Source organism: Xiphophorus couchianus, chromosome 14 (genome assembly GCF_001444195.1).
Source record: "Xiphophorus couchianus chromosome 14, X_couchianus-1.0, whole genome shotgun sequence".
In the NCBI taxonomy this organism is placed as follows: domain Eukaryota; kingdom Metazoa; phylum Chordata; class Actinopteri; order Cyprinodontiformes; family Poeciliidae; genus Xiphophorus; species Xiphophorus couchianus.
In genome coordinates, this window is record NC_040241.1 from 11649 (window position 1) to 36259 (window position 24611).

General features: G+C 42.3%; 1 protein-coding gene and 1 long non-coding RNA gene across 3 annotated transcripts in view; both read right to left on the reverse strand.

Moving 5' to 3' along the window:
• Positions 1 to 828: 828 nt before the first annotated feature.
• Positions 829 to 24611, reverse strand: part of slc1a1 (solute carrier family 1 member 1) — a 38518-nt gene continuing 14735 nt past the window's right edge. Inside the window, exons 2-12 of one of the 2 annotated variants that reach the window (XM_028038308.1) lie at positions 24461 to 24601; positions 14134 to 14226; positions 13233 to 13347; positions 12770 to 12812; positions 12523 to 12618; positions 12247 to 12431; positions 7173 to 7280; positions 4956 to 5078; positions 4671 to 4865; positions 4082 to 4216; positions 829 to 2878 (exon numbers count right to left, since the gene is read on the reverse strand). In XM_028038308.1, the coding sequence (XP_027894109.1) occupies positions 2638 to 2878; positions 4082 to 4216; positions 4671 to 4865; positions 4956 to 5078; positions 7173 to 7280; positions 12247 to 12431; positions 12523 to 12618; positions 12770 to 12812; positions 13233 to 13347; positions 14134 to 14226; positions 24461 to 24601 (1475 nt within the window). In that variant the 3' untranslated portion in view covers positions 829 to 2637. Of the gene's footprint in view, positions 2879 to 4081; positions 4217 to 4670; positions 5079 to 7172; positions 7281 to 12246; positions 12432 to 12522; positions 12619 to 12769; positions 12813 to 13232; positions 13348 to 14133; positions 14227 to 24460; positions 24602 to 24611 lie in introns of both variants that reach the window. The other variant, XM_028038306.1, reaches the window with a different exon arrangement.
• Positions 16667 to 17987, reverse strand: LOC114157387 (uncharacterized). The gene is made up of 2 exons (XR_003598143.1): positions 17408 to 17987; positions 16667 to 16983 (listed from the first exon to the last, which is right to left on the reverse strand). It is a non-coding gene; the product is annotated as an uncharacterized LOC114157387 (long non-coding RNA).

Below are 24611 nucleotides of genomic sequence, written 5' to 3' on the forward strand. Positions count from 1 at the left end.
CCAAACAGGATTAGATAGACCCCCACCGTCGCATACCAGGGTTAAGTACAGTAACGAAGTATTTGTACTTCGTTACTGTACTCTCTGTACTGTACAGTACTGTACTGTACTGTACTCTTACACCACTGGCAGTAAGATTGTACAAGATCTCAACTACTAGTCATTAAGACGAGTCGAATGGTACCATGAAAAGATCATTGGGATTGGATTGAAACATTGCTATTTCAAGGTCAACAGATTTGTCATGATTTTACTTTGACATTCAACTTTTTGCCTGTCTTTTGATCTTTTTCTAGGCTAGACGACTACTTCCTCCTTGATGAACTCTTTAATCTCTGCAGATGTTTACATGCATTATAAATTTCATATATATTTTATTATTTATGGTTTCGATAAATGGAAACATGGAAATAATGTTTCATTTTGAAATAAAGTCATCTTTACATTAATTCTGTGCCCAGAGGCAGTATTATGGGCTTAGTTTCATGATCTATCAAGCTGACATTGTGGAGTCCTCAGGTAAATCAACCACAGGCCATTAAAAGCAAATTGGGTCTGTGGCAGTGACATTTAATGTGAGCTACTGCACCATATTACAAAAATAGCTGATAGTTCTAACAGTGAAGCAGTAAACATTAGCTGTATGAGGAACATTGGGATCTGTTGGAGAGCAGTTCTGCCTACTCCTTTCTGCTTAATTGGCTCACACTACTTATAAAGAAAGAATAAGCCTTGATATTGTCCAAGAGTAACCCTAAAATGAAATTGCTGGCCCATCCGCTTTGCAGTGGATGTCAAATGTGTGCAGAAAATGTAAAAGTCTTCACATATTTGCCACATCTTTATTATATATCCATATGAAAAGACTCACAAAAAGCAACTCCTGCCTGATAATTGTCCAATTCTGTTTGTTCAGCATGCTTCATTGTGGATGCTGCATTTGCTTGTAAGAACTGAAAGACATTTCTCCATATGCAGGCCCTGGTCTGAGCAGTGTAACCCTTTCTTTGCCTTTAAGAAGCCCATCCATTTCTCTAAACTGAGAGAGCTCTCAGCAGTTGTGGCTGTGGTTATTTTGCAGAATTTCACTGCAAGATGAGTAAGTGATTCCCCCAGCTATTATCATGTTACCACTTTATCATGTTACCACTGGTCCAAACAAACCATCTGCGTTAAAACTCTGACAATATCATACAAGAGGGACTGAAAGGATGTGAATGAGGAATATGATCAAAAAAAGCTGCTGGGGTGGTGCAGTCAGTTCGTTGTTCTTCTGCTGCTACTCCAGCTGTGCAGCAGCTATTAATTTTTCTATAGTGTCACCTTATCTTTAGTAGAGTGGCTGCAGTGAGTCACAGCCTCAATCACAGAATCAGTCTGTCACAATGACAGACTCCCTCCCATGTAGAGCTACTGTATATGTTCAGCAGTTTATTTAAGTGGTTTCCTTTTTAGTCTATTAAAGACATAAATCTGTCTTTGTTGACATAACTTTTATAAATTACAAAAAAAAATCATCAATGCATAATGAAGGCCAAACAAACAAAACAGGCTCTGATGTCTGACAGCAACAAAAACATCAATGGGAAGTGAACATTTATGTATTCTCACACATGAATATCATTTTTATATTTTTTCTTATTTGGCAATACATCAGTAATAGATGTCTTGGATAAAAGTGGAATTTCACAGTGTTCATTAATATCAGCCATCAATATTCAATATGCATCAACCAGTCTTTAAAAAGTTCTCTCTGACAGTTAGTCTGCAGCCACAGATAAGTAATCATAGCATGCAACTTGGCAAAATAAAAACAAGTCATACGTTTGGCACAGTTCAAATATACATAAAGGTACACAATATTACTAGAGGTGTGCCGATTGATCGGTCACCAATCATAATTGTCCATTTTATGTGAAAAAGCTTATGATCGGTGATCGCCGATCACTGTCTCTTGTTGCCGATCACCAAAACCGATCATATTTATCTCGTTTCACAAGTGAGGCGGGAACAGCGCAAGCGCAGTGTGAACGTGCAACAGTGCAAATAATTAAAATATGTCTATTATGTCTAAATTAGGTGAATTTATTGCCAGATCATTTTTCCATTTTGCCAGATAATCTAGTGTCATTTATACCTAAAGCAAAAAAATTAACAGCCATTCTAGGCAATCGGCAGTGATCGGTGATAGGCAAAGATCGGCCTCATGGATGATCGGTATAGGAATCGGCAGCAAAAAACTTGATCGGAGCATCCATAATTATTACACAAGCAGTGCATTATGGGATATTTAGAGTCTTTTTGCCTAGTCAAGGAGTAAACAATGCATTCTTTTGATTACAGACTCACAGACACCACATCTCTCCTTAAGGGATATATCATCAGGAGGACATATTGACAAAGTGCTCTTTGCAAGAAGCTTTTCAGTCTTATCTAAAGAAATGTGGCTTTTCAAAATCTTGGCACAGCTTTATAAGGAAGCACTTGAATCTAGTGGTTATTAATATTCAAAATGGCAGGTGATCATGTTCATCTAAGCTTAACGAAGGCCGCTGTTGCTGATGCTTGAACTCAGATGGGCTGGTTGCATCCTTCCTGTATGTGTGGCATTTCTCTCTCCTGTGATCCACCTGGAAGCTAAAACTGGGAGGTTTCTGTGTAGGAAATTGCATCTGTCTTATCGACAGTGAAGCCTCCATTGACGTAGGATTTTTTCTCACATTCCTCGTCGTCTAGAGTTGTTTCCAGGGCGAACGGGTTAGCAACATCCACGTCTGAAATCAGATCCATCCTCTCCAACTCCTTCTTGGATAGTTTCTGAACTATCCCAGCTCCATAAGCATCTCCCAGAACATTGATCATTGTACGGAAGCGGTCCCTGAAACACACCAGATCCAGTTAGTCTCCAGGTATTTTTGGTTTTACATGCTTGCTTATGAATTCTCTCTTTTTCCTCAATAAAGTGATTTCAAACAAGAAACATAGCCTACAGGAACAAAATAAAATATGGACAATACAGAATGCAATATAAACATAAATATAAAATCTAAGGACATAATAGAAGATATAAATGATAATAACAAAATTAAATTGATTCTTGAGGGTTGTAATCTTTCAGGAAAATCTGACTTTGAAATGCCTTGCTGCTGAAATGTGCTATACAAATAAAATTTGATTTGATTTTGACTGAAAGTTAATGTTTTAGCACTATAGCTTCCACTAATCACTATATTGGTGTAATGCTTTTGTGTTAGAGCTATTTTAATATTTAGTTAATATTTATGATTAGTGCTTTAGGGTTAGCACAATTAATCTTTTAGTTGGTGTTGCCCAAAACAGCATTCAGTTCTTCAGCTCTGCAGAAACCTGGAAATAAGACTTCCATTTGATTCAAATGTGTTCATGAAGGAAGCCAGCTCTAAGGACGTATAAGCAGTAAGGAGAAGTAGTTCGAATGTCCTATGTACTTGGACTACTCTGCCTTGTGAACTTTGAGTATGAAATGTGTTGCTGCTAATTTTGGTTAGAATTCTCTTTCACAAGTGACCAGCGTTCACAACAGGGCAAACCTAGTTATGAACATGGACACATGACAATATCGGTTATCAGGTTGTGGCCTGTACTGTCACTAACTTGCTGTGACTTGTATGTTCTATCATAGATGAATGAGTCTCTCAGACACATTACAGTAGGTTCTTTAACAATCGCCCTCCCTGGTTACACAAGACCCATTAGGTTTACAATTCTGCTGTGAGCCTTCACTTCTTTCAGTTTCAGTTTGTTTTTGTGCACTGGACTCGTATCCAGTTAGGGTCCTCAAAAAGGCCTTTGGTAGAAACATCAAACACAACTTTCTCAAGATGTTAAAATACTAAGATTACATTGAATTGTGCATTCTAGAACTTTATTTGTGCTTGTGTCTGTTCAAGTTCTGTCCTAGCTATTTACGGACTGATTTCTTACACCAGTCTGATGCAGATCCCAAAGAATGCCTTGTTTGTTGCAGGCTTAACAGAACACAATAAAGTGAAAATAAATTGACTTGATTTAATAATATGGGATGACAACAAAAAAAACTTACAGAAGCCAGTCCACAGCAACTATCAGTGTAACATCACTGGCAGGTAGTCCGACAGCCGTTAAGACTATCACCATGGTGACAAGCCCAGCATTGGGGACTCCTGCTGCTCCAATACTGGCAACTGTTGCTGTTATGCTAAAAGAAGAGAAATAAAGCACATCTTGCGCTAACACCTGAAAACACTGTGACAGCTTGTCATCAGGGGTGTACCTATAAATCAGCTCCAATTTTCTTAGTTTTGGGAGATTGTAATCAGCCGATACATGTAAAATCAATCTTTTCCACACATCTTGTCTTCCTCCAGAAAGGACTGAAAATCAGCCAGTCCCATTCTGCTCTGCTGTGAGAGAGGCTGACTGACAGACCCGCCCACAAGTTAACAGTAGTCACCCAACTGTGGCCAACTTAGTGATCCATGGTCGGCCAGAAAACTGCAATCGGTTCACTTCTACTTATCTGTTTCCAATCCAATATCCAAGCTTTAGAACTCTTTGGTCCAAATGACTTCTAGAGTTGTTTTCCATTTTATGACATTTTTTCTCAAATGCATGCTATACTCAACAATGACTTATACTAAAAACAAACCAACCTGATAGTGACAATCTGGCCCACATCCAGAGGGTAGTCATTAAGCTGGGCGATGAAGATGGCAGCCACTGCCTCATAGAGTGCTGTGCCATCCATGTTAATGGTGGCACCCACTGGGAGCACAAAGCGAGTTATCCTCTTGTCGATGCGGTTGTTCTCCTCAGCACAGCGGAAGGTGACAGGTAGGGTAGCAGAGCTGTAACACATTGTGAGGAATTGACTTCCCATATAGACGGGCAGATAGGATTTTAATAAGTGAAAAGGAAAAGAAAAAAAGTTTACTGACCTAGAAGAAATCATAAGGGCTGTGACCAAGGCCTGAGCCATTCCTAGGGTGAATGTATAGGGATTCTTTCTCACAATGATGAAGAAAATGAGAGGCAGACAGATGGTGGCGTGGATAGCTAATCTGTAGAACAAAGCAGATGAATGTTTTAAATTATCCCTCATCTTATTTACATTAAGTCGATTCAGTCTTACTTCTTCTTGATGTTTTAGAATGGAATTAAGTAATATAGCTCTAGGTTCCTGAGGCCTTTTAAAGTTTCCCAAAAATATCTGTGCTGTATTTTGCTCTAGGTTTAATGATCCAACACCACTTTTTAGTTAGCTTTATATTTATAGAATACATAAATATTCAGAGAGGATCCACATCAGGTCTCCCTGGTTACTCTGGCTTCCTATCACTAGTCAAAAACATGACTGCTAGATAAAGTGATCTCTAAAATTGCCCCTAAGTGTGATTGCATGTGCACAGGATTGTTTAACCAGTATATTGGTTTCCATTCACCATAAAATTGGTCAAATTCAAATTAGGAAAATAAATTTGCTTAATGGAAACATGCAATTTAAAAAAATCTCCAATTTTTCTAGAAATATTTTTGAGGTAGGATGAGGTGGTTTTTCCTGAGCTGTATATATCAAAATAGATATATTTCGCAAAACTAAAATGGAGACACTTTTTTAGCATCACAAAATCAAGTGACCGACAAGTGGCTGTTACCACTGGCAAAAACCATGAAGACGACTGGAAGTGGTAGGAGGATGGCGGTTTGTTTTTGTTTTATCAGACAATTTGCAGCTGGCTCCACCAGAGCTCTCACAGCATCACACAGCTCATAAAGAGCTGCGCATCATTGAACATGTTGAATCCATAACTCTTCTGCAAAATCACAGACTATGATTTCCCCAAAACGCAGCATACTAGTTGCCCCCAATGTAGGCGAGGCTTGATGCTCTATCTCCTCAAAAAGACCCCAACGTCTCCTCTGATTGGTTGATAGATGATGAGAACTAGTACCATAGCTGAATTATGAATATATGCGATCAAGTTTATTCACTTGTAATTTTAATTTTATTTCTTATTTAATGGAAACATGCGACAGACTGGCGACCTGTCCAGGGTGTACCCTGCCTCTCCCCCGGAACGTTAGCTGGAAATAGGCACCAGCACCTCCCGACCCCACTAGGGAAAAGGGTGTAAGGAAATGGATGGATGGATTTAATGGAAACACTGCAATTTCAAAATTGTGTTTTTTCAACATAATCGGGATACAGAGAAAGATTTGTGCATATTTGCTAAGGAAACACAGCTTGTGCTGCCCTGTAATGAGGTGGTGACTTGTTCATGGCATACCACACACACCTCCCACTCAATGACCACTGGTAGAGCTCTGCTGATGAGCTCATTGGAGCCAGATGTGCTGAAGCAGAGAGATATCTAAAAGTTTCAGTTCTTCACTGAAAGCTCAGAAAGTAATTGACTCTGGACAGGAGGGCAGAAGGCTCTGAGGACTGAAATATGAGACACTTGATTTAGGTGAATAAATGTGTATTATATTAACATAGCAGATTGTTTCAGGTGACCTTTAACTGCCAGAGAAACTAAGAAGTTGTTGATTTGATGTTTGAGGTGCTCTCCCACATCCACATGCAGTATTTCAGCTTCCCAGGAGAGATCCTGATGTGAGGAGGTAATTCAGCCGCCTGATACCAGGAGGGATGCATAAGTTGTTGGACACTGGCACCCTGACCTCGACACAGTGGTTTTTGCTTGTGCTTTTAAAAACTGACTTAATGTCCCAAACTTTAATTATGGCTGAGCTACAGTTGTTCAAGGTAAGTGAGCATAATTAATTTAATGCATTTTTGCCTTATTAAGGCAGCATAGCATTAACAACAACTGTGCTCACACCACTCTGTTGTGTTGTGCAACACAACACAGTGGTGTGAGCACTATATTGAAGTCTGAAGTGTTTGGAACCTTTGACTCACTCTCTGACCTAACAAGAAAAAATTTACAGTGCACTCTAACTGTGTCACTTAGATTTAGAAGCGTTCATTACTGCATCTGCAGGTTGAGCAGTTTTAAATGTCCTTGGCCCTTATCAGTGCCCACCAAGAGTTAGCTTTTAGTCCATCACTGAAGGGAGAGTTGACCCAAATGTCAGCCATAAATCCTGGTGCCTGGAACGGGTGGATTCAGAGTAATGAGGCAGCTTACCCACTCAGCACAGTCACCATATAAAGACCCATCTTCCTAAAGATCTCCCAGTCTTCCACCTCAATGATCTTTGCAGCAATTAGGAAGAGGATACCAAACGGCATGTAGCTGAAAAGTACATATAGTTAGAATTGGAAACATAAGAACAGGGAATATATACATATACAAAAATCAGTGATGCTCCTGATATTTCATTATAAATGCCACAGATAGCCTTAATAGCATGATAAAACAATTTGCAGGAAATATGTTTTAGTTTAGTCATCTTTTAATTGGTCACTAGAGTTAAATGCTTTTGTTTTCATCAGAAATATTTTTCAAATTGTATTCATGTACTCTGGAATGGGTCTGTTTGTCATGACGTGTGTAGGAGTGGACCCAATAACAGTAGACGTAGTATATTGTGGATATTTTAATGAAGAATATCTATTAACAAAATCCAAAATTCAGGGATACAAGGAAATCCAAAACAATGCAAACTGGAGACACAAGGGTAGTGACAAGAAGAGTGATGAGCAAAATGATGAGATGGACTGGAAAGACATGAACGAAACCATAAACAAACCTAAACAGAAATTAAAACCGCAAGCGGTGTTGGAGGACCTCGCAGCTAAGTGTCACTCCGACCTTGTGGCGACCACCGGAGTTCCAGCAACGCCGCCCGCTCACCACCGCTGACGCTCTAGTGCAGTTCCCACACAAGTTCTCTAAGCGATATACACTGATGTGTTTGGTAACGCTCCCTGATGATGCACAAAAAATCTGGTGCACACCGGCCAATGTATTAAGGAGACATAGCTGTTGGAATAACCCAGAAGGCACAGTGGAGTTGGATTGCAATGTCAAGCTATTGGGCTCTTTAGAGTTTAAAAAAGTTCAATCCTAACAAGCTTAGTGTAAATAGGATAATGCATGCATGATTTAAAGACAACCGAATGCAAACTGCGAGGGATTAGAATTCGCCATTCAGCCACGCCCACATGCTCTTGTCAACAGTCAATGTTAAAAGAAGGATTTATGATCATGTTATTCTAATTCATTAAACACAGGTTGAAATCTGTATGAACCACAGAGTAAAAAGAAGTAAAATAGTGATGTCATCAATTGACCATGTGAATGTGATGAGCTCTGGTCTGTGATGATCCAAATGAAGTTTGATACAGCTGGGAGCTAGTGGAGCTTGATTTTCATGGCGAATGGCCAGATTTGAGGCTTGGCCACGCCCACATGCTTTGTCATACAAAAATTTCTTTGATAACTGTTGACCTTCAACGCCTCAAGACTGTGTCCTACTGAGTTTGAAGTCTGGATCTCGAATGAGTTCGCTCAGATATGATGTCAATAAAGCAGACAAAATGGCGGCTTTGATAAAAAATGGGTGACTTCATGTTGGGTTTGGACCATGGCTCCAAGAGACTTTTTTTGTTGGTCCTGACAAGATACACATGTGTATCAAGTTTCATAATTCTGGGTTAAAGCATGGCTTGGGCCTGATTTCTTTTTTTAATATTGTACGGGGCGCTGTAGAGGAATTAGACCACATCCACCAAATATTCGACTGCATTCCTGTCGGGGTTGGACAAGGATCGATCAAAGTGAATTTGGTGCAGCTCAGTTGGAACGTGGAATCTAAAGCCAAACGTGTGGCTGCGGAGTGACCTGTCACTTCGCCACGCCGCCACAGCCATGCCCTCCACTGAAACCTCGTGGTGCTTTAAAGCAAGTGAGACCAACTTGTTATCTGTCATCTGACACAAGACCATCTTGAATAGGTGAAGAGAGCCAGAGATGGAGCTTTCCAAGAAAAAACATTACTTCCTGTTCTGAGGGGGTAAGACTTAGATGATGTCAGACTATGGCAACTTAACATTGTCGGGTATCCTACCAGGATCACTCATGCCAAGTTTGGTGCCAACTGAGTCTTTTATGTGAAAGTTATAGCGTTCCATTTATTTTGATGAGTACGCCAAGTTCGCTGCTCTGCCACACCCCCTGAACATATACGAAAAGTCAATTTTATAGACAACTTTTAAAGCCCCATGCCTTAATTGCATCCTGATCAAGAATGAAGCTGATAGGTTGAAATCCCTTTAACAAACTCTTGTCGAGTTTGTTAAAGGTCGACAAGAGTAAAAGTGAAAAATAGCCCAAATTTGACTTTTGACCCAAATGGCCGCCTGCCTGTGCATTTTAGGGGGTACCTCCAAGAGATTTTTTTTCTTGATTTGGGGGGATCTACCTATGTACCAAGTTTCAGAACTCTATGACCTATGGTTTCTCTCATCTCACGTTAGGGGATGGGAACTGTAGAGCAGTTTGGCCACGCCCACTTGCGATTCCACCAGAATCCGAAAATTTTCTTTGGTGGAAAATGGATGGAGTCAAATTACACTTTTATGGTATTGGGCTCTTTAGAGGTTCACAAGAGTCAATCATAAAAAGTTTGGTGCAAATCGGATGATGGATATGTGATTTAGAGATGATTGTATGCAAATGGCGAGGGATTGAAATTTGCGATTCAGCCACGCCCACAAGGTGGGCTGAAGGGAGTTACCAGGGGTCAAAGTTTGCTTACTTGCCATGAAACACTAAACTGTTATATCTCCTACACAAAAACTCACAGAGGCACCAAACTTTCAGTCAGCAGGCAGCGTAGACAGACTTCATCATCATGTCATTTATGTCATTTATGTCTCTTTGTTTAAAGTTATATGAATCAAGCTTTAAACAAAGAGTAAAAGTAAGATAGAAGAAGCAGGTGACCTCCTGTTGGATCAAACTTTGACTAATCATCATCGGGTGCCCTACAATACCCAATGGTCAAATGATGACATCACTTAAGTCACGCCCCCTGAGAACAGGAAGTGTCATGTTTTACTCTGAATGGTCTCTATCTGACCCCTTTGACCTAATCAACATGAAACTGTGTCTAGAGACAGAAGACATGTTGGTGTGATGTGGATTCCAAACTGGTTTTGATGGAGTAAGTGGGCGTGGCAATGTGGCGAAGTGAACTGTAACTGTGGGATTCAGAGTACGTTTGGCTCTAAATTCCACAGTTCCATGCCGCAAAGATGCATCAGGTCTTTCGCAGTCCTGATGCGTCCACCAAGTTTGGTGAGTTTTTGAATATGATAAAGCCCCCAGTGATGGATCCTTATCCACCCCCAAACAGGAATCCACAATCGTTGGTGGATGTGGCCTAATTTCTCTACAGCGCCCTCTAGAATACTTTAAATGTTCAGCCCCAAGCCATGCTTTAATCCAGAATTATGAAACTTGGTCAACATATGTACCTTGTCAGGACATACAAAAAAGTCTCTTGGAGCCCTGATCCAAACCCAACGGGAAGTCGGCCATTTTGGATCGAAACAGCCATCATGTCTTTTCTATAGTATCGTATCTGATCGAACTCGTCCTACAGCTTTTGAGATACAGACTTCAAAATCACCTAGCACACTCTTGAGGCAGTGAAGGTCAAAAGTTATAAAAGGATTTCTCGTACATCAAGCATGTGGGTGTGGCTAAGTGTCAAACTTTGACTATTCGACATGAAACATCAAAGTGCAATAACTTTGACATGCAAGGTCACAGCTTTATCAGACTTTCTATGTCTCATTATAGACTAGCCCTCATCACATTCACATGGTTAATTGGTGACATCAACTAATCCCCGCCCACTTCCACCAGGAAGTCATCTGTTTTTTCTGATGGATATCTTTTACTCTTTGGTTCATATAGCTTTAAATCTGTCCCAAGTAACATAAATGACATGATGATGAAGTTTGTCTACGCTGCCAGCTGGCTGAAAGTTTGGTGCCTCTGTGAGTTTTTGTGTAGGAGATATAACAGTTCAGTGTTTCATGGTGAATAAGCGAACTTTGACCCCTGGTAATGCCCCTTCATCATGCACAAAAATTCACCATTTTAATTACTTTTAATCGGCTATGCCTTATGAACAATCTGACCAAGTTTGAAGCCGTTCGATGGAATTCGCTAGAAGGAGTCTGATCAAATGCCAAGGCTATATGCGGTCAAAATCTGAACTTAAATCCAAGTCCTGTTTGACTTGCACTATGACATTATTTGAATTTTCTTTCTTGGGGAGCTCTACAAGTGTACCAAATTTCATGTCTCTATGATGAAGTAAGGTCAATGCGGAGGGTTTCCAAGTGGCGCTGTTGATCCGTTTCTTGTGCGAGTTTTGCCACAACCTTAAAATACATAAATCTTTCGCAGTCCTGATGCGTCTGCCAAGTTTGGTGAGTTTTTGAATATGATAAAGCCCCCAAAAAGCCAATTCATTTGCATAGAGACAAAAAAAACCCCAGTATGATTGCAATAGGCCTTCGCAGCGCTGAGTTGCTCGGGTCTAATAACTAAGAAATCTTGCGATTATAATAGGCCTTCGCAGCACTTATGCTCGGGAATAACAAGGCTGATCTAGCAGTAAGAACTAAGGAACGTAGAGCTAGAGTAACTAGTCTACCTAAATAAAGAAATAACGTAACTAGGATCACTAAAGAAAGACGAACATAGATTCAGACAAATAGACTAACTAAACCTAAAGTGACAAAATAAGAAAACTAGAAACACTACTGGGGGAGCTAGAAAGACTTAACTGGAACCACTAAAGAAATGTATACATAGACTCAGACATGCAAGAATAACTGAATCTAGGATGATGAAATAACTAAGAAATCTTACTAGAAACACTACATAGAGACTGAAAGAAGGAATAACTAGTAGAGTTAAAGAAAAATAATCTAACTATAATCACTAAAGAAAGCTAGACAGACTCAGACATACAAGAATGACAGAACCTAGGTTAACTAAAAAATAAACCTAACTAGAAACACAATGAAGGACTGAAAATAAGGAAAGCAATAACAAGACACTTCTAACCACAATAAATAACCTCTAATAGTAAAACTAAAACGACCATGAAGGGCTAACCTAAAGTGACCTAAACCATAATAATAAATTAGATGAAAAAGCAAAACCAAACCTAAAAACCCAGAGTCCTGACACACTGTACACAAGTAAAAAGAGTAAATTAATCATGAACACATACCACATAATTATCTGCACTAGTTTCATGGTGGCTTCATTCAGGGCATCGAAGAATTCCAGGAGTATTCGGCCTTTATCTCCCATCTTTCCAATAACAAGTCCAAAAGCCACACAGAACACGATGAGGCCCAGCACGTTTATTCCATCTGAATACGCTCCAACGATTTTATACTCCCTAGTGATGTTCTGGAAGGACAAACCCCCCATAACACTGAGATCAAATCCTTCCCAGGTTTTCCCATCAGACGCTGTCAGTAAACTCAGAGGGCTCACTTACCTCTACGACTGTCATGACTGTAGCAGCAAGAGGTGGAATCGTGGTGGTGTTGGTCAACACTCTCACTGGCTCCAGCTCTTTCCGCTTTGTTTTGTACTACAGTGAAATCATGGAATATAAAACATGTTAGTGTCAGATTTTTACAGGTTCATCTCCAGCCTTCCCGCTATAGCATGATGATTGAAAAGATTTAAAATGTTTTGTAACATCTGTGGAAATGTGTGGGATGAATGTAAAAAGGGCTGACCTGCTGAAAACAAGCCTGCACCAGGTTTTCTGGAAACATGTTTCTGTCAATAGAAAATGTACCAGAAACAGAGATAAATTGCATCAGCAACATGTTGGTTACTACAACAATTCTGAGACCCCCAAAGTCTTTGCAGGATCTTCATGAAGAGCCTGTTGTTCTCTCATTAAACTTTTGCTGTTGTGCTTTAGTGTCAGCAGAACTAATATTTATGATTAGAATTTTAGGGTTAGCACAACTACTTTTTTAGCTTGCAGAGCCACCTCTATTCATACGCATGCATTAGTTCATGTAAAAGAAAGGCAAGCATGTTGCAGCAGTGGAAAAATAACTCCACGTTAACAAGGAGAAACCTCAAGCAGAACCATAACCTGGCTTAGTGTGAGTGACCATCTGCCATGACCAACTGGGAGTTTAGGAAGGGCCACATAACGTTTATAGTTATATATATCAAAAAACTCACCTAAGGAGATCCAGTAGTGTATCAACAGTAGTAACATTGGGGGTGGTTCCTGCTCTGTCAATGTTCCCAGCTTCTTGAGACACACCTGGTTTGATCGTCATCACCAAAATAATTCCTTCAAAGAGTGAGATCATTATTTAACAAGAGAAGTAAAGTAGTGTGCACAACTCCAATGCAAAAAAGGGGAAAGAATACATGGGTGCCTGGTACTGAAGAACTACAAAAATATGAATGAATTTTAATGAGGGGAAAAAAATATTTTGGCCTTTATTAAAAACTTTGTATATTTTTGGGGTGCCGGTTATTCCCTTTATTTGAGAGCATTATTTGCCAAGGCTACAGACTGACTACCAAGGCAACAGTACAAACTCGACAGTAGGCATGAGCCGAGTATTGATATCAAGGTATACTGACGCATTGAAATGTTGCATTGATATGCATAAAAACCACCTACAACTTCAACACTTTAAAGTCCTTCTAATGAGATCCAAGATAAAGTTGTGGGTTGAGCAGACTTTTCTCTGGCTGTATGAGGTGTAGAGTAGATAGAGTAGACAGTGATGCACTTCCCACACTATTTGTCATAATTAGAAAATACCTATTTGGTTGTGTAAAAAATATTTTCAGTGGCAAGAAAACAGTTAAGGTGTGGAAACTCAGGGATCACCACTCAAAACTCCTATTAGGATAATACTGTTTTAAAACTACAACCTACGAGCTGAAAAATGGCTGGGAGAATACTTTAAACAAATCTAAAATATTTTTGCTTGATATTGTTATGTTATGTTAATACTTTAACAGTTTGGTTTATTTGTGTATGGTTAACTAATCAGACTTTTAAACTGGTCCATGCCTACTAGGGGTTTCAAAACCCTGTTAGAGAAAGAAGATAGTAACTCACCAAGAATAACTGCAATGATGGTCGTTGAGAAGTAATAGATAACAGCCCGAAGACCTATCTTTCCTGACACCTCAGAGTCAAGGGCTGCAACACCTGTTAACAACAAGCCCATCATCAAACATAAAGACATATCCTCACCGGCCACTTTATTAGGTACATCTGTTCAACTGCTCATTAACGCAAATGTTGAATCAGCCAATCACATGGCAGCAATTCAATGTATTTAGGCATGTAGATATGGCCAAGACGATCTGCTGCAGTGGTGCTGGGCTGGTCTGAGTACGTAATTAAAAAACTGCTGATCTACTGGAATTTTCATGCACAACCATCTCAAGGGTTTACAGAGAATGGTCCAAAATAGAGAAAATATCTAGTGAGCGGCAGTTCTGTGGGCCAAATGCCTTGTTGATGTCAGAGGTGAATGGCCAGACTGGTTCGAGCTGATAGAACAGCAACCATTACTCAACGGTTGCCGGTTACCTCGGTTGTCACTCGTTACAACTGAGGTATGCAGAAGAACAACATGTCAAACCATGAGGCGTATGGGCTACAGCAGCAGAAGACCACACTGGGTGCCACTCCTGTCAGCTAAGAACAGGAAACTGAGGCTACAATTTACACAGGCTCACCAAAATTGGACAATAGAAGATTTGGAAAACTTTACCTGGTCTGATGAATCTCGATTTCTGCTGCAACATTCGGATGGTAGGGTCAGAATTTGGTGTCAACAACATGAAAGCATCCTGCCTTGTACCAGCAGTTCAGGCTGGTGGTGGTGGAATGGTGTGGGGGATATTGTCCTAGCACACTTTGAGCCCATTAGTATCAATTGAGCATTCTGTCAACGCCACAGCCTACCTGAGTATTGTTGCTGACCATGTCCATCCCTTTATGACCACCAGTGATGGCATAGTTACTTTGAAAAAGTAACTTAGATTACTGGTTACTTGATTTAGAAAGTAACTAAGTTACATTAAAAATAACTTTTTAGTTACTTTCAGCAGCTACTAACAACAACGCTCCGCCACCTGTGAAAATTACATTGAGCTTTGGCAATACTTAATTGTAAGTCATTTTCTAACGACAACGTACAGTATCTCCACTTATAAGGTTGAACTGAAGGGGAGATTGTGTAATTGTTACAACAGTACAAAAAAATAGTAATTTTTGCGTGTTGTAATGTTTGGGTTGTGTTTAAGGGAGGAGAGGAGGCGAAAAACTTGTCAGGACGGTCAAAAACTCACAACCACACTGGTACTTGTAATTCCACAGTGTTGTCCTTTAATAAATACACTTCACCAACCTTACAAAGCCCGGTTGAACGACTGCTTATATTATCAAACATGACAATGAGCAGAGTCCAAACAACCCATAACTTTACTAAAAATTAGGGAGCTAACATGTCCATCTCAGTTCATGTGTCCATCTATAGCACGTTTCTACCATGCTCTCTACCGAGAAGCAGTGGTGCATACTCACATCATTAGCGATACTAGAGTATCTTAAAGAGACACTACACAATTACAGCTGTTACAGTGTTTTTGTTATTGTTATTGCACTGTTCATAATAATCTCGATGTTTGCAGTTTGTTGTAGTGCAACATGAAGCTTGATGTCATTCACAGCAAATATATTAACTTGACATTAACAAAAACACAGCGGGACGGATCATCTGGGAAGTGATAGACAAAGAGAGCCTGACTAAAAGAAACTGGAGGTCAGACAAATTCTGGGGTTTACGTCCGCTTATTTCCAAGCCCAAATAAGCAACTTCACATTCAAAAACAGCCCAAAAGGGCAACCCTTGCTAACAACTTTAGAAAAAAATAAGCCCAAAGCCGCTTATAGTAATCGAACTTGGCGACCGAAACTCAAATTAGTTCCTGTTTTTCCAACGACAAAATGCGCACCTCCCTCCATTGTTGACCTTTCTGGTGCTGATAACTGTCGCATAGAAACAGGCAATCAGGAATCAGGCAATTCCTGATTGCCTGTCAGGAATTGCTGACAGGCAATCACAGGAGGTCCACAAGAAGAGATGCCAGCACCAGGCATGTAAGATTTTCTCAGACTCCTCTCATCGGGCCATACTCTTTTCTGCTCCTTCCCCAGGCTCTACCATTTACGCAGTTTGCAGACTAACACAAGCAGGTTCAGAAACCACTTCTTTCCTACAGTGGTCACCTTATTGAACTCTTCCCAAAGACCAGTCTTTCCTTCCCCTCTATCCATACCTTACTGTACCATCCCAACATTTGTACAGTGTTCCTCTTCAATTCGCACCTGTATAGCCCTATCTACAGTGGCTCTGCACATACATGCATTTCCCTAGGGGTAATTTATTTATTCTGCTGCACATATCTATCAACCATCTTTCCTTACCCTAGCTGTGAATAACTGCATTTTATCTCTAAATACTGCATGCTGTACAATCTGCACACGTTGCACTTGATTAGATGCCAAACTGCATTTCATTACTTCATACATGTGCAATGACAATGAAGTGCTCTAGTTTAGTAATAAATAAGCAAAGTAAGACTTTTACATCACATTTTATTTTTCTTGATTTTTTCTTTGCACACCCTTGCTTGTAAAATTAAACACGGCACAATACAGTGCATCAAGAATTAAGATGGACGATGGGTAGTCAAGTTAGTCATTGAACATTTAACAGTCAATGGAATGTTGACAAAAATAGAAGTGTTTGCAACATATCATTCAAAATCAAAACGGGAAAAACAATAGTTTTCCAAAATCACACAATCACTGTGTTAGACAAGCAAAACAACTGTGGACACTACAACGTAGTGTCAAGAGTTCTTCTTTCAGAAGAACGCCTGGATGCTTCCTCTGAAAAGAGAGAGAGAAAAAAAGATAGAAGAAAAATATACTATAATTAATAATTATATGTTCAAAGTAGCATTAATTGGGGCCTGCCCATAGCAATGCATAAGGAGAGTAGTGACTGACTTGCGAAGCAAGTTATAAAATTCCACAAGCTAGTGACTACTATTTAGCTAAGCTTAGCATTGATGCTAATTTTTAGCATCAGAACGCTGGGTCCAAACCGACGGGCACACTTTGGCAGGCCCCAGTTAAATTTCTTCAGGAATTTTCTAGTTTACTTTATGTTCATCATGAAAACCATAACACTAGCACATTGCATACAATGTCTCATGGGAAAGAATAGATTCCAACGTTTGTCATGCATCAACACCAAACAGTCAAATATTCGTAAAACAATACGCTTCGTCTATCAGTGAGTTGCACTTACCTCTAAATGTTTCCTCAGGTTTGACATAGATTGCTTCGACGTGGACAAGTTCTTGATAGCCGGCAAACACTTCTTGCACTGCACGGTTAAATTTGAGCCATTTTCACATATGTAAATGAAATGCTCCTTATATTTCCAGTGCTGGAAGGCTGTCATTTTTGATGCGCTGCTTGAGCTGAAATGGAACCGTCCGCTCGCTTGCTGTTCCTCCAGGAGGCTCCACCAGCACAGGATGGAACATCAGAGTGGCATTGCGGCTGGCAGATATGATAGAGACAAGGAGCCGTAGCGGGAAAAGGCGATATAGGGCGCAAAGCAATAAAAATATCATTACATATTTCGCAAAGGTTTTTGTTCATATTTTTTTTTAAATGTAACTAAATTTGTAATTCTTAATATTTTCGGAAGTAACTGTAACTGAATTACATATTTTCTCATTGTAACTGTAACGAATTACAGTTACTCTTTTTTTGTAATTAAATTACGTAACGTCATTACATGTAATCCGTTACTACCCAACACTGATTATAAGCTATTTTATAATGGTAACATCAACAATGTGTCTCCACTTATAAGGTTGAACTGAAGAGGAGATTGTTTAATAGTTACAACAGTACAAATAAAAAACGTGATTAATTTGTTTTCCACTGTTGTCTGGAAAACTCTAAGAAGGATTTAAAAGCCCCCATATAAAAGCCCCAACCTCCAGGTTGTGCGTTACGGCCCTGCCTTTGGTGTCAAAGCGCAGCGCACAGAGCTCGTCCTGCAGCTCCACAACTCAGATGGCTGCACAGATTTGTGACACTTATCTTAATATTAATAATTATAATGGCGTTAAGTTGACATTCTAATTATTGGCAACTACGGACATGTTTATTCGTGGCTGTTTTCACGTTTATTGCGCTGTTCAAATTAGTCTCGATGTTTGCAGTTTTCTGGAGCGCAACGCGAAGCTCGACGTCATTCAGTGTCATGATCTGTGTCTTTCTGTGTTTATTTAGAGTTTTCTGTCCCCTTAAGTCTCTTCGTTGTCCTGTCCTCCCCTTGATTGTTCCCAGGTGTGTCTCGTTTCTATGATTACCCCCAGTGTATTTAGTGTCACCTGTGTGTCTGTTCTTTGTCGGGTCCTTGTCGTTACTTGCCGCCCTTGGCGTTTGTCGTGCCGTTCCTGTGTGCCCTGTCTACCTTTCGTCCCTCGTTAACCGTTTGCTACCGGCGTCGAGCCCTGGCTTTAGCTCGGCCGTGCTGCCCGGCTTTGGGACTGTTTTTGGACTGTGTGTTGCCTTATTAAATTCCTTATTCATCATACCTGGGTCTACAGCGTCTGCCTCACCACCATCCACACCACTTTCATGACAGAAGGACCCGACCAAAAGTACGGTGAGGCACGCTAATTACATCATGGACCCAGGGGGCTTGCGAAAAACCATAAAGGACTATGTCGAAGAGGTGGCAAGGCCATACTCTGCCCGTCACCGCCTGAATATAGCCACACGCTTGGTGATTATGCTGGACGAATGGATCCCGCGACTTCCGCATCTGGGGCTGGCGGAGTTGCAACAGGAGGCAGAGAGGGAGTGCCTGACGGCGGCTGCCGTGCTGAGAGGTAACCCTCTGCCTCCCAATCCGCACAGTTTCTCCGCCAGCCCAGATCCAGCTCCAGCTCCGGGACCAGCACCCCCAACCGGCGCAGCCGGCGCACCCGAGGCCGTTTCAGCCGGCGTTCCAGCCGGCGCACCCGAGGCCGTTTCAGCCGGCGTTCCAGCCGGCGCACCGGAGGCCGAATCAGCCGGCGTTCCTGCCGGCGCACCGGAGGCCGAATCAGCCGGCGTTCCTGCCGGCGCACCGGAGGCCGAATCAGCCGGCGTTCCTGCCGGCGCACCGGAGGCCGAATCAGCCGGCGTTCCTGCCGGCGCACCGGAGGCCGAATCAGCCGGCGTTCCTGCCGGCGCACCGGAGGCCGAATCAGCCGGCGTTCCTGCCGGCGCACCGGAGGCCGAATCAGCCGGCGTTCCTGCCGGCGCACCGGAGGCCGAATCAGCCGGCGTTCCTGCCGGCGCACCGGAGGCCGAATCAGCCGGCGTTCCTGCCGGCGCACCGGAGGCCGAATCAGCCGGCGTTCCTGCCGGCGCACCGGAGGCCGAATCAGCCGGCGTTCCGGCCGGCGCACCGGAGGCCGAATCAGCCGGCGTTCCGGCCGGCGCACCGGAGGCCGAATCAGCCGGCGTTCCGGCCGGCGCACCGGAGGCCGAATCAGCCGGCGTTCCGGCCGGCGCACCCGAGGCCGAATCAGCCGGCGTTCCGGCCGGCGCACCCGAGGCCGAATCAGCCGGCGTTCCGGCCGGCGCACCCGCCGGCGCACCGGAGGCCGTTCCGGCCGGCGCACCCGCCGGCGCACCGGAGGCCGTTCCAGCCGGCGCACCCGCCGGCGCACCGGAGGCCGTTCCAGCCGGCGCACCCGCCGGCGCACCGGAGGCCGTTCCAGCCGGCGCACCCGCCGGCGCACCGGAGGCCGTTCCAGCCGGCGCACCCGCCGGCGCACCGGAGGCCGTTCCAGCCGGCGTTCCTGCCGGCGCACCGGAGGCCGTTCCAGCCGGCGTTCCTGCCGGCGCACCGGAGGCCGTTCCAGCCGGCGTTCCACCCGAGACCCTGACCTCCAGCGTTCCACCCGAGACCCTGACCTCCAGCGTTCCACCCGAGACCCTGACCTCCAGCAATCCACCCGAGACCCTGACCTCCAGCGTTCCACCCGAGACCGAGACCCTCAGCGTTCCTCCCGAGACCCCGACTCCCGAGACCCTCTGCGTTCCTCCAGAGACCCAGACCCCCTACGATCCTCCTGAGACCCCGACCTTCTGTGTTCCCACTGAGACCCCCTGTGCTCCACCAGAGACCCTGCCTCGGGGGGCTCGTCGTCGCCGTCTGTGGGCGGCCCCCGGGACTCCCCGTTGCCACCTCCGGCGCCGCGGACGGCCGCTAGACCACCTCCGGGGTTCCCGCCTCCAGCGCCGCGGGCGACCGCCGGACCGCCTCCGTGGTTCCCGTCTCCAGCGCCACGGACGGCCGCCGGACCGCCTCCGTGGTTCCCGTCTCCAGCGCCACGGACGGCCGCTGGACCGCCTCCGTGGTTCCCGCCTCCAGCGCCGCGGACGACCGCCGGACCACCTCCGTAGTTCCCGCTGCCGCGGACGACCGCCAGACCACCTCAGTGGTTCCCGCCTCCTTTGCCTCCGCCCACCCTGTGGGTAGTTTTTTTTTTTTTTGTTGTTTATGGACTCTTGGCCCTTCTTGTTTTTCCGCCCACGACTGTGGGTTGTTTTTTTTTGTTCGTTTGGACTCTGGCCCGCCGTCCGGCACCCCTCCACCCACCCTTGTTGGGTTTTTTGGGTTTTTTTTTTTTTTTTTTTTTCTTGGGCGTCTGGTAGCCGCCCTTGAGGGGGGGGTACTGTCATGATCTGTGTCTTTCTGTGTTTATTTAGAGTTTTCTGTCCCCTTAAGTCTCTTCGTTGTCCTGTCCTCCCCTTGATTGTTCCCAGGTGTGTCTCGTTTCTATGATTACCCCCAGTGTATTTAGTGTCACCTGTGTGTCTGTTCTTTGTCGGGTCCTTGTCGTTACTTGCCGCCCTTGGCGTTTGTCGTGCCGTTCCTGTGTGCCCTGTCTACCTTTCGTCCCTCGTTAACCGTTTGCTACCGGCGTCGAGCCCTGGCTTTAGCTCGGCCGTGCTGCCCGGCTTTGGGACTGTTTTTGGACTGTGTGTTGCCTTATTAAATTCCTTATTCATCATACCTGGGTCTACAGCGTCTGCCTCACCACCATCCACACCACTTTCATGACATTCAGAGGTAATATATGAACTTGACATTAACAAAGACAAAAAATAAAAAATAAAAAAATTGAAAAAAAAAACATTAACAAAGACACAGCGGGACGGATCATCCGGGAAATGATGGACAGGGAGAGCCTGACTAAGACTACCTTAATGACGGACCTATTTTTGATTTATTATGAGTCTCTGTTTATTTCCAAGCCCAAATGAGCAACTTCACGTTCAGAAACGAGCCCAAAAAGGCGCAACCCGCCACTCATTAAATTTGCAAGCGACTTAAAACACACAAAAAATCCCAAAGTCGTTTATAATAATTGGACTTGGCGACAGAAACTCAAAATAGTTCCAGATTTTCCACCAACAAAATGCGCATCTCCCTCCATTGTTTACGTTTATGTAGCATAGAGACGTCGGACACTCGACAAGACCCATAGAGGAAATACGATTAAATAACAAAAGAAAATAGTAACGCACAGTAACGCAAAGTGATTTCGATAAGTAGGCTATCTGTAGTCTGACTACTGGATTTGAAATAGCAACGCGTTAGATTACTCGTTACTGAAAAAAGTGGTCCGACGTCAGTAACGCGTTACAAAGTAACAAAGTAACGCGTTACTGACATCACTGATCGCCAAGTCCGATTATTATAAGAGGCTGTGGGCTTTTTTTTACATTTATTTTTTTAAATCGCTAGCAAATTTAATGAGTTTTAATGAGGTTGCGCTTTTTTGGGCTCGTTTTTGAACGTGAACTTGCTCATTTGAGCTTGGAAATAAGCAGACATAAACACCAGAATGTGTCTGACCTCCAATTAGTTTTACTCAGGCTCTCCCTCCCCACCATTTCCCGGATGATCCGTCCCGCTGTGTCTTTGTTAATGTCAAGTTAATATATTACCTGTGAATTACGTCGAGCTATCCAGAAAATTGGAAACGAGTCCGTAAAGTTGTGCAACTACACGCCATTATAATTATTAATATTAAGATAAGTGTCACAAATCTGTGCAGAAGCCATCTGAATTGTGTAGCCGCAGGAGGAGCGCTGCGCGCTGCGCTCTGACACCAAACGCAGGGCCGTAACGCACAACCTGGTTAAAATCCTTCTTAGAGTTTTCCAGAAAATAGTGGACCACACAAAAACATGCACAAATTACTGACGTTTTTTTTTTTGTACTGTAACCATTAAAAAATCTCCCCTTCAGTTCAACCTTATAAGTGGGGACACATTGTTGATGTTACCATTATAAAATAGCTTACAATTAAGTATTGGCAAAGATCAATGTAATTTTCACATCGTTGTTGTTAGCAGCTGCTGAAAGTAACTAAAAAAGTTACTTTTAATGTAACTTAGTTACTTTCCAAATCAAGTAGTCAGTAATCTAACTGAGTTACTTTTTCAATGAGTAATCAGTTATTCGATTAAAGTTACATTTTCAAAGTAACTATGCCATCACTGGGTGTGATTTACTCCTATTTTTGAGAGCTAAAATATAGCCGTTTAGCATTAAGCTATTAAGCTCGGTTAATTAGATGCAGCTGTTATTCATGTTACCATTTCCAATTGAAATGCCTTTTTTCTCTTGTATGTTTTATCATGTGATGCTATTATTAGCAGGGCTGATTATTATGTATGTGTAATTATTATTTACGTTCTCATATTCAGATATTAACCAGCTGCTAGTTTAAACACTTTTATTCACTTTGTAGACATTTGGTTTATTTGTGACAGCATTTACAGGCAAGTTCTAATAATTTGTATTTGTTTATCTTTATAGAAAACCACACACACCCTATCACCCACCCAAACGTGCCTGTATATGTATGGAGGAACCTCAAGAGCCAATTAAAGTCAAGCAAAGCTCAATTCTGGACTCAGACATTCTCTTATTTCACTAACTCACCTAAACATATATATCAGCTGTTCTAACCCAACACCCTGGAGTGATTGTTTATCCATATCCAAACCAGCCTCAGTCTTCATTACATCTGTGGATAAATGCGGTTTAGTTTTATCGTTTACGTTTAAATAATAAAATATTAAAACCATGAAAACAACATCAGGTTTGATGCTTTGTGGTCTAATTAACACTGAATGTAGTCAGATTTCAGTGTATTTAGGTGAGTTTTGATGCTTTGTAGTTTTATATTATTTACAGAAAAAGTTAGCATGCCTGCCGCACATTTTCATGCAAGGGAAAAAGTGTGCATTTATGCAAACTTTGACGCAAAGTTCATTTTTATGCTTGCCAACTTGTGCGTAAAAAAGGCGCCGCACATTTTTTTGGTACACACGCTTTATACATGAGGCCCCAGGTCTTTTGTTCAACATTCAATCAAACATTTGTTTCTATTATACCTACTCATATCTATTTTTACATTTGTTTGTTTTATGCAATGCTTTTATGTTTTGCTACAGTTGTTTCTCTTTCCTTTGATGGGCTGATTGCCTTGTGTATAAATGGTGCTACATGTGAAATACTTGCTTTACCTTGCCTTCTAATAAGGTCACACATTTACTGATCATACAAACATTCCGGGAAGGACTTTAGAATTGGTGATGTGCTCTATCTTCCTGGTTTTAGTGAGAACGCAGACAGCAGTGTTCTGGATCAGCTGCAGCTGGAGGATTGATTTTTTTTAGGCAGACCGGACCTCACTATTGCAGTAATCAATGTGACTAAAGATAAATATATGGATGAGTTTCTCAAGATCTTGCTGGGACATTAGTCCTTTAATCCTGGAAATGGTAGAAGGCTGAATTTGTAATTGTGTTATGTAGCACACTCAGATTCCAGGCCTGATCACTGGTTTCTAGCTTTAATACCTGAAGCTGTGTGCTGATTCTAGCTCCTTATTCTATAGGTGTAAAGATAACTACCTCAATTGATATTTACTAAAGAATTATAGAAATAAACAGTCAATTAATTTGCAAGAACCATAACATGTTTACCTCACCTCCACCTCTTTTCATTTGAGTGCTAAATCAGGCCAAACTGTGATAACTGTGGTGCTCAAGCAAAAAAGACACCAAGTCTGTCTCCTATTCATAAATAGAAATGTTTCGTGTCCAGCACAGATTATGTTCACAGTAAATGTTAAAAGTAGCTTTTAGTTTCTTCTAAAAACAAACAAGTTGACTTTTTAAAGTCTGTTCATATTTATAACAGAAAAAAAAAATCTGTAAAACCAAGACACTCGCTATTCATAACACATAACTGTCAGTTTACCTGTGATCATACTTGAAATGATGAGTGGAAGGATGACCAGTTTCAACATTCGCATCAGGATCTCTCCTGGGAAGCCGAAATACTGCTTGTGGAGATGGGAGAGGGACGCATACTCCCTCACCACAACGCCCAAACTGATACCTGAAACATC